This window comes from Geotrypetes seraphini, chromosome 15 (genome assembly GCF_902459505.1).
Source record: "Geotrypetes seraphini chromosome 15, aGeoSer1.1, whole genome shotgun sequence".
NCBI classification, from domain to species: Eukaryota; Metazoa; Chordata; class Amphibia; order Gymnophiona; family Dermophiidae; genus Geotrypetes; species Geotrypetes seraphini.
The window spans coordinates 30,974,937-30,985,350 of NC_047098.1; the positions used below are offsets into that span (position 1 = coordinate 30,974,937).

At 44.3% G+C, this 10,414-nt stretch overlaps 1 protein-coding gene across 1 annotated transcript in view; it reads left to right on the plus strand.

Annotated features, from left to right (window-relative positions):
- SARM1 (sterile alpha and TIR motif containing 1) overlaps window positions 1–9,770 on the plus strand; it is a 41,725-nt gene extending 31,955 nt beyond the window's left edge. The window contains exons 5-9 of the mRNA XM_033922290.1: window positions 1,117–1,352; window positions 1,490–1,592; window positions 3,122–3,311; window positions 6,127–6,248; window positions 7,943–9,770. Coding sequence (XP_033778181.1) covers window positions 1,117–1,352; window positions 1,490–1,592; window positions 3,122–3,311; window positions 6,127–6,248; window positions 7,943–8,072 — 781 coding nt within the window. The 3' untranslated portion in view covers window positions 8,073–9,770. The remainder of the gene's footprint in view (window positions 1–1,116; window positions 1,353–1,489; window positions 1,593–3,121; window positions 3,312–6,126; window positions 6,249–7,942) is intronic.
- The last annotated feature ends 644 nt before the right edge of the window (window positions 9,771–10,414 follow it).

Genomic DNA, 10,414 nt, shown 5'->3' on the forward strand with positions numbered 1-10,414 from the left:
GTACTATCTGTATGAACCCAGATGTTTCACTCCATGTGGAATAACCTAGCACAATATTCAAATGAATATGGAGACGATTCTATAAATTGGCACCCCCCCTAGGGGCACTGATGCCAGGTTCTATCATATCTCCCCTCTTCCACTTTTCCTCTAAAGTATACATATTGAGATCTTTAAGTATGTCCCCATAAGACCATGCACCATTTTAGTAGCCTTCCTCTGGACCAACTCCATCTTTTTAATATCTTTTTGAAAGTGTGGTCTCCAGAATTGTATACAATATTCTAAAGGAGGTCTCACCAGAGTCTTATACAGAGGCATCAATACCTCCTTTTCCCTAACATCTTTCTAACTTTCACCATCACCTTTTCAACCTGTTTGGCCACCTTAAGATCATCACATACAATCACACCCAAGTCCCACTCTTCGTCACGCACATAAGTTCTTCATCCCCTTAAACTGTACCGTTGCTTTGGGTTTTTGCAATCCAAATGCATGACCTTGCATTTCTTAGCATTAAATTTTAGCTGCCAAATTTCAGACCATTCTTCAAGTTTCGCTAAGTCTTCCTTCATCCGGGGTGTCTACTCTATTGCAGATTTTGGTATCATTCATAAAGTGGCAAATCTTACCTGACAGCCCTTCAGCAATATCACTTATAAAATGTTAAAAAGAACAGGCCCAAGAACAGAACCTTGAGGCACACCACTGGTAACATTCCTTTCCTCAGAGCGATCTCCATTAACCACTACCCTCTGTCAAGTTTCAAGTTCAATTAAAAATTTGATTAAATTGCACTTAACCAGTTCGTGACCTAGCCCGTCACTTTGGGATCCACCCTGAGGGTACTCAGTTTATTTATTAGATGTCTATGTGGAACACTGTTAAAGGCTTCACTAAAATCTAAATACACCACATCTAGCACACTCCCTCTATCCAATTCTTTGGTCACTCAGTCAAAGATTTGTCTGACAAGACCTACCTCTAGTGAATCCATGTTGCCTCGGGTCCTGTAATCCACCAGATTCCAGAAATATCACCATGCTCTGTTTTAAAAGTGTTTCCATTAATTTTCTTACAACAGATCTCAGGACTTATGCTTTTTTTTCTTTCAAGGTTTCTACGTGATCTGACAGAGCTGAAAACATTTGCCAATTACTCAACTTGTGACCGGAGCAATCTGGCAGACTGGTTGGGGAGCATTGACCCCAAGTTCCGGCAGTACACATACAACTTGGTGGCCTGTGGCATTGATCGCAACTTCCTACACCGAGTCACTGAACAACAATTGGAGGAGGACTGTCACATCAACACTGGTTTCCACCGTGTGCGCATCCTATCTGCAGCAAGAGGTAGAAGGAGCCCAAGCCTGGGGAGATCTTGAGACATTTTCTATCTCTCTTCCTCCCGCTGCATCTGTTTGTTCTGGGCCTCTAATTCACCTTAGTGACCTTGTGCCTCCTCCTGTATTTTTTTTTTCTTTCTCTAGATATGCTGCACTCACCATTACCCTGCAGTGCTGGAAAATCCAGTGCCGAAGGCCCTGATGTTTTCATCAGTTACCGACGGAGTACAGGCTCCCAACTTGCCAGGTGTGTTCCCACTTCCCAGAGAGGAAAAAAGTAGGAGGACGCAGAAGAGCTCAGAGCTGTATCCAGTCAGGGGCTCTGAAAACATGGGGGGGAGGTCATTAATTTACTAGCTGAGCATACTAATTCCATTAATACACACCAAGTAATCAAGAACTATATAATTAAACTAAACAGAAACATATCCTATATAATAAAACGCTAGACGCGCATGTGCACTAAGACCCGCGTGATCTCCGGCTCCAGGAGAGGCGGGTTTGGGCCATGCCCCACCAAACATGTTCACGGTGCTTCTGTCACACTATGTTAGACATCTGCAAGCCGAGGAACTTCGCCGCGTTCCCGGTCGATTACAGTAAGGTAAGAGTTGCTCGGTCGCTTCCTTCCCCCCTCCCCCCCAGCCTCGACTCGTGCTCTTTCTTTCAGCTTGTGCTTGCCCGGATGAGCGTTGCTTCCTGCTATCGGATGTCACACAGGCGACATAGGGACCTCCCCACTGAGAAATACTACAAGAACAGAGACTGAGAAAAAGAGAAGGCTCCCTACTGCTGGACAGGGGGAGCAGGAAGAGGTGCTAATGGACAGAGGGGGGGAAGGAAGGGAGGCCTACTGCTGGACAGGGGGACCAGGAAGAAGTGCTGATGGACAGGGGGGGAAAAAAGGAAGGGAGGCCTACTGCTGGACAGGGGGAGCAGGAAGAGGTGCTGATGGACAGGGGGGGGGAAATGAAGGGAGGCCTACTGCTGGACAGGGGGAGCAGGAAGAGGTGCTGATGCACAGGGGGGAGGTAAAACAAAGGGAGAAGGGCTGCTGCTGGATAAGGGGAGCAGTGAAGGGGTGGTGGTGGACACAGGGGAGGTAAAAGGAAGGAAGAATGGACAGGGGGAGCACGCAAGGGTTGGTTGTGGACAACCAAGGAAAAAGAAAGCGGCTAAGGAGAGAGAGAAAGAAATAAAGACAGACATACACACACATATTCTAGCACCCGTTAATGTAACGGGCTATAAAGCTAGTTCATTAATAAATTACAACTACATTAACCATAATTTTAATTCCTTAATGCTTATCTATCTATCTATCTATCTATCTATCTATCTATCTATCTATATCTTAGGATTTAGCTCAACCTTTTCCAGTAGGTGCTCAAGGCGAGTTACATCTGGGTTCAGAGATAATTCCCTGTTCCCAGAAAGCTTAGTCTAAGGAGCTCTTTTACTAAAGCTTAGCAAGCAATAATAGACATTAGTGTGTGCTAAATGCCATGTGGCCATATGTATAAAATAGGAAATGCAGGATTTAGCGTATTCTAATTCTGTTGGCACTCGCTAATCTTTAGTAAAAAGGCCCCTAAGTTTGTACCTGAGGCAATTGAAGGTTTTAATGATTTACCCAAGATCACAAAAAAAGCACCAGTGGGTTTCTGGTGATTTTACGCATGTTTTTCCAGAGACAGTCACAATTGGCTGGTTCATTGTCATTCTGCACTCGCTGCCCATTGTGATTTCATGATTTGTGTTGCTGTCTCCCACCAGTCTCCTGAAGGTGCATCTGCAGTTGCAAGGCTTTACGGCTTTCATTGATGTGGAGAAGTTGGAAGCTGGAAAATTTGAAGATAAGCTGATTCAAAGCGTGATCAGTGCCAGGAACTTTGTGCTGGTTTTGTCTGCCAATGCCCTGGACAAGTGTATGGGGGACACCAACTGCAAGGACTGGGTCCATAAGGTAGAATAACAAAGGGGGCCCAACCTGTCTTCGAGCCAGTGGAGTAATAAGAGTGAGCGGCGCCCCCCCCCTCCCAATGCGCCACCTTCCATTTCCCCGTACCTTTTTAACTTCTCTGTCATGAGCAGCATGCCCACATCAGGGTTGGTTGGCCCTTTGATGTCACTTCCTAGGCACGGGTCCTGGAAATGACATCAGAGAGAGCAGCAACCTTGCGCCGGGGAAGTATAAAAGGTATGGGGAAAGGCAAGGGGTGCTGTGCCCTTAGGAAGACCACGCACCCCTCTTACTATGCCACTGCTTCTAGCCAAACATTTACCTATATACATAGAAACATGATGGCAGATAAAGGCCAAATGGCCCATCTAGTCTGCCCATCTGCAGTAACCATTTTCTCTTCCTCTCCCTATTGGCTAAGGCTCGTAACATTTGCATCTCCTCTTCCAATAGGCTAAGGCTCTTTATACCTGCATTGTAAGGTCATAGAGCTTTATGGTTATAATAACATAATTACACAAACAATACAGGGAGCTTTGTTTAACAAAGGTGATATTATATAAATCTCCAACTCATATCACCTTAATATCTAAACCAGCAATAAATTACACAGTTATAATATATAGAAGAGGGTTTCTACGTGAGCATATAGAAGAGGGTTCAGCGTTCACATAGAAACCCTCTTCTATATGTTATAATTATTGCTGGTTTAGATATTAAGGTGATGTGAGTTGGAGAGATATAATAACATAATAACATGATGGCAAACAAAGGCCAAAAGGCCCATCTAGTCTCCCCATCCACAGTACCATTATCTCTTTATCTCTCTGAGAGATCCCACGTGCCTATCCCAGGCCCTTTTGAATTCAGGCACAGTCTCTGTCTCCACAACCTCTTCTGGGAGACTGTTCCACGCATCTACCACCCTTCCTGTAAAAAAGTATTTCCTTAGATTACTCCTGAGCCTATCACCTATCACTTCTGAACTTCATCCTATGTCCTCTCATTCCAGAGCTTCCTTTCAAACGAGAGACTCGACTCATGTGCATTTATGAGTAGTTAAAATTGATGACTGGCCCATACATTCTTGTATTTGTAGACAGAACATTAATATGCGGTATATGTTCCTTCCTGCTCCTCAACAATTAACTGAGATTTGCTTATTATTATCAAGGCTAGTGTTAAGACATAATGAGGCCCAGGGCAGAAACGTGGGAGAGACCCCAAAATCTGCCAAAAGCCCTTGCTTCCTTAAGGCCCCCTTAGAATAGGGATCCAGGGCAATTGCTCTGATTGTTTCACACCCCAGCACTCCATGGCGCAGCGAGGATGAGTAGCCACTGGGGCGGTGGTGCCCATCCTCTTCCCCCACTCCTTCCTGACCCTCCCTGCTATGCACACGCCCCCTTCCCTTCACGAACTTGCTGCCCGCATTGTGTCAGCTCTCCCTCTGGTGTCACTTCCTAGGTGCAGGACCCGGAAGTCGCGTCGGAGAGAGCTGATGCTGATGCAAATAGCAAGTTCATGATGCTGCTCGCACCGGGAAAATGAAAGAGGTACAAGGGAAGAGGTGCGGCGGAGGGGGGATGGAATTGGGAAGGAGTGGATGGGTGGGTGGAAAGGAGGATGGGTGCTGGTACCCCCACCAAGACAGCGCCCAGGGCGGCCCTGTCTAGATGGACCGTGCAGGTCTTTATCTTCCATCATATACTGTGTAACTGTGGAATTTGAAGAGGTCTTTTCAACTACACATGCAGACTTGAAAATGCAATAGTGCAAACATGCCCCCAGGATGTTTCTATGTTCATGCTTTAGTTACGCTGAGGGAGGAGTTTTCAGCATGTTGATTTACAAAGGAATCGTTTTAAAAGTTACATTACATTACGGAGATTTTTATATGCTGCCATAGCCCTTATGAGTTCAGATGGATTACAATAAAGTAGATGACTGGAAACAAGCTCGGTTAAACAGGCAATATTGAAAAAATCATAAAAACAATCAGTTCAAAAATTTCTTAAATAAAACTGTTTTTAAAAGCTTTCTAGAAACTAAAAAGTAAGAGGAAAAGAAGGCTGCTTTAGTTCACAAAAGTAGTAGCTGACAAGGTAAGGAATAAGAGGTTAGCTTTCATAAACTACAAAAGATCACAGAAAGAAAGATGGGCAAAAATATCTGGAAAAGTTAAGAGAGGCTGGTCGAGTAGTCAGGAAAGCAAAGATGCAAATGGAAGAAAAAATAACTGATATGATATAATGGGGAGACAAGACATTTTTTAGATATATTAGTGATAGGAAGAAGTGCAAAAGTGTCAACACTGGCCCTGATTATTATTTTATTTGAAGTATACATGTAAATATATGGATAAAATGCATATAGTATTTATTTAAAAGATTTCTTAACCGCCTGTAACTAGATGGTTTTACAAAAAACAATCATACAAAATAAGAAACATACAGCACAGCAATGTGGGGCAATTTAACTTAAATAAATGCCTGTCACTTTATCTTGCTGGATGATAGTTGAGTGGATGGGAGTGGAACTGGAATGCCGGGTGGGTTCCCATATTACATTGTCTTTTCATAGTATTTTAAAACCATAAACAGTGAGTGAGAACATTATGAGCTCCGAGAGCAAGGAAGCTGGGGAATTAACATTCTGCTTCAACCCGTGAGACTGGCTGAAATTTAAATGAATAGACTTGTGTGAAATGAAGATTTCAATTTAATTTATTTCTGGGGTATCTGCAAAGTTGTCATGGTGCACATCTGGTGACATGGTTTTCACTCCTTGGATGCTAAATTATTATGTTTCTTTTTAGGAAATTGTGACTGCATTAACTAGTGGGAAGAACATTGTCCCAGTGACTGAGCATTTTGAGTGGCCAGATCCAAAGAACCTTCCTGAGGATATGAGGGCAGTCCTGAAATTCAACGGGATCAAGTAGGTGCTGACAGCCTTCTCCTAACCTCGGTCAAAGAGCATGGACCATTGGGGGGTAGTTGAAAGAAGAGAATCAGACTTTTTCCCCCAGGGAAGGATTAGTTGGGAAACATGAGTTTCACTGATGTCTATAATTATTAGAGCTATTCTTTCATTTGAAGCTAAACAAGAAATTTTAAATAAACCAATTTAGATACCCCAGATAGCTTTGAGCCTACTTGGGTCAATCTAGATTGATGACAGTCAGTGGCGTAGTAAGGAGGGGGCAGTCAAAGCAGCTCCTGATTGGTGTAGCCCGACTTTACTACAGGATGAGGCAGTCAGAGCAGACCATGAGTGATTTCTTCACCCGCCAGTGCTCCAGCTTCCCTCTCCTGCCTCCCCTGCATTTGCGTTTTTTCAAAATTTGCGGGGGTTCCTGGAATTTCAGGGGAGTACTGTATATCCAAAAGCAGATGCTGTGCACACAGGGGACAAAGCTTTATTGGTAATACCAGTTAAGGATGTTGGATTAGGGTACATTAGGGACTTTCAACTTGCTCTGTTATGGTGGGATGATCTTCCAACACTGTGAGGAATTGAGAAGGATGACCTGAAGTTGCAGAAGCAGCTTAAGGCTTGGTCCGATGGGCAGACATTTAGTTAGGGAGCTGTAAGGAGGATGCACAGATTCCAAGTCTTAAAAGTTTTACTTAGGAATGAGAAGTGCAAGCCTGGATTTAGGCATAGGCAACTATATATGACACCAGATGTTGATATATGTTGGAAAACTGCCAATACTGTTATGCCTCTTTTCTGCATTGACTGAAAAGCAGTAGCAGCAAGTTCAGAGAGTAAATTAAGCACAAGGAAATAAGAACATAAGAGTTGCCCTACTAGGTCAGACCGAGGCTCCACCTCAGAGCTGACAGTGGGTCATCTTGTGTAACCTATGACCCATGTGACCCATCACATCTATGACGCTTTTTGAGCCCCTGTCTTGCACACAGCTTTTACGGATCAGTTTATTTCCGACTGGCATTTTTATCCACGTATCTTTACCATAGGACTTTATGAGGACCCCTGAAGAAGACATTGTATCGAAACACGGACTTTGTTGGTCCAGGGTCCAAAGCTTTTCAGCGGACTGTGTCCTAGAGGTTTTTATGTGGTTTGCCAAGTTTTAATATTATTTTAACATTAATAAAGTCCATCTCAAGAACATCATTTCTCCACATTGTTTTTTGCTCCTTCCAGACGCAGCGTCGGTAAATGTGGCTACAATTGACAAATAAGCCTCTTGCTAAGTGGCACTGCATTGTTAACTGCCAAACTAGTTCTAATTGTGACAGCAATGGTGCAAGTTCTCCTCTTGTTTCATTGCCAACTTTGGGCAACTAGCACCCTAGGCCCAAAATGGACTTAGACGTTTGTTTAGATTTTGCCCCTCCACGTTTATAGCCCTCGATGGAGACTACGTTGTTTTAATTTGCTTTTTTACCAAACTTTTCAAACCACCCTCTTAGCTCTGTTTTTTGTAGTCTATGTTTCTGTTTATTCCCTTTACCTCTTGGCTGTGGGCACAAAAGTCTGTTTATTTTATTTATTTATGTAATTCGTTTTCTATACCGTTTTCCCCAAAGAGTTCAGAACAGGTTACAGGTATACCTATCTCTATTCACCTAATTATTTTCCTCTCTTTGTTATGATGCCAGGTGGTCTCATGAATACCAGGATGCTACGATCGAGAAGATTATCCGCTTCCTGCAGGGCCGTTCATCACGGGATTCCTCTGCAGGCTCAGAGAACAGCCTGGACTGTGGTCTCTCCATTGGACAAGTATAGAGCAAGAACTGGCTAGATCCCTTCATGCCCTGTGTTGACCTTTCCTGTTGCACTCCCTGATCTGTGGGGGGTCTTCACCCCTGTCCAGCATGCCATGTTCTCACCTCTCCTGTATTTAACATTACTAACTCAGGATGTTCCTCGGGTGCCCCTACAGCAGGTCTGTGGTTCTGACAAAAGCTGCAGTTTTAATAATGCATGGAATTACATACTCTTCTTCAGAGAGATAATTTTAAAAATTGTGGTTGAAAGTCTTATCATATATTTGAATATTCAGAGGTTGACTAAATCTCAGACACCAGTGTTAGAGTCTTCCATCCCTAGGGGGCTGCCCATATTGAAGTATTCCATCTGTTAGGGAGGGTACCCATTTTGGAGTGTTCTATCAGGTAGTACTTGAGTTGGAGTTGTCCCTCCGGGGTGTTCATTTTGGAGGCTCCCATCCATCAAGGGGTGCCTGTGTTGAAATTGCTTGTTTGTTGAAGGGTTCCTGTGTTGGAGGTTTCTGTTGGAGGTATGAGGGCTATGCTGGAGTCCCTCTTCTTTTGGAACGCTGGTATGATATTTCAAGCACCGAGAAAGACACTGAAGCTGCAGGAGTGACCTCTGAGAGAACTTGAGGAGTACCGAGAGGTAGCTTTGTAGTCTGCCATTGGCCAGCAGAAAGGGACAAGGATCAACCAAAGCCTCCAACCATCTCCCTTCAAAGTCAGTGGCTTCATTCCAGATACCGCTGTTGGTATGTATAACACTTTACAGGGTATTATTACATTTCTGTGCCACAGGAAGAGTATTTAATACTGTATTCTGAACATATCTGGGGCTGAGTCATGAATTAGTATCCTGAGGAGGGGCCTGCAGGGGCTCCAGAGCACCTAACAAAGATGAGATTAAGAGAGGAGCACTTTGTCTCCTCACATGTTCTTTTCTATAGCATTTGTGTATGCTGTTTTCTGATTCCTTTATAACCTGAGGTCTGAAGCAAGATTCATGATATTTGGTTGAGTGGGGGGGGGGAAGATAGTGTTAAATTGTTCTTGTTATCACCACAATCAGTGGGACTTGAGAGACAGAGAGAAAGATTGCTCAAACAGTGGAGAAATTAACTCCCTGAATCATTAAAATTAATTGTGGGCTCAGCTTTGATATAAGGTGAGGGCTGGGATAACATTTGCCGTGCCCCAGCTTTTTGCAATTGCATCCAAATAACTGCATAGTTTCTCCATCTGCAGTCCTTCAGCTGTCTTGCCATAGGTAACAAGCAACATGCAGCATAAACTTCACAGTCCATAAGGAAATTGCAAAAGTGAGGTCAATCTTACAGCCAACAAATGTTCTGTATGCAGTCATGGAAAGGATCTAGGGATGCAGCAGAAGCATGCTCACAACCACTGGGGGAAGGAAGTGTCAACCATTGCTTTAAGGTGACATCTAGTGACCCAGCTTAGGGTCTATGTTAGTTGTGCTCTGGAAGGTGCTCTCTGGGGTAGTGAAGGTTCAAAAGAGCAAGAGGAAACTCCAGGACCAATATTTTTTTTTTTAGATTTTGTATATTAAAAAACACGGTCAATCTAGAAACTAAAAAAAGGAGGAGAGGATCATTCTAAATGTCTCTAAATAGCTTCTGACTAAGGTGATAAGTTTATGTGACAAGTGGTGATCATGGTGTCAGGTCAAAACCACGGAAGACAAAGGCGCGCGCCGACAACTGAGCGCAGTGCGGAGGTGCGCACCGAAGAAAATAACTGTTTTTAGGGGCTACGACGGGGGTGTATGGGGGGGAACCCCCCACTTTACTTTATACAGATCGCGCCACATTGTGGGGGCATTGTGCGGGGTTTGGGGGGTTATAACCCCCCACATTTTACTGAAAACTTCACTTTTCCCTAAAAACAGGGAAAAAGTTAAGTTTACAGTATAATGAGGGGGGTTACAACCCCCCAAACCACCCACAACGCCGCCGCGATCTGTATTAAGTAAAGTGGGAGGGCTCCCCAACAAACCCCCCCGTTGGAGCCCCTAAAAACTGTCATTTTCTTCGGTGCGAGCCTCCGTCTTGCGCTCAATTGTCGGCACGCGCCTTTGTCTTCCGCGGTTTTGTCTATGAACCGGTGATCATGGCTGAGTGGTCAGAGTGGTGGATCTGAAGTCCATTGGGGCAGTGGCATCGCAAGGGAAGTTAGTGCCTGGGGTGGTGGTGCCCTTAATCACTGCGCCATGTGCCCTCCATTCTTCCCCATTGCTTGAGTACTTCCGGCCCCACCCCCGCATACCTTTGAAATGTTCACCAGTGCAAACGGCATCTTTTACTTGCTCCTCATGTCAACCTCGACTCCCTTCTG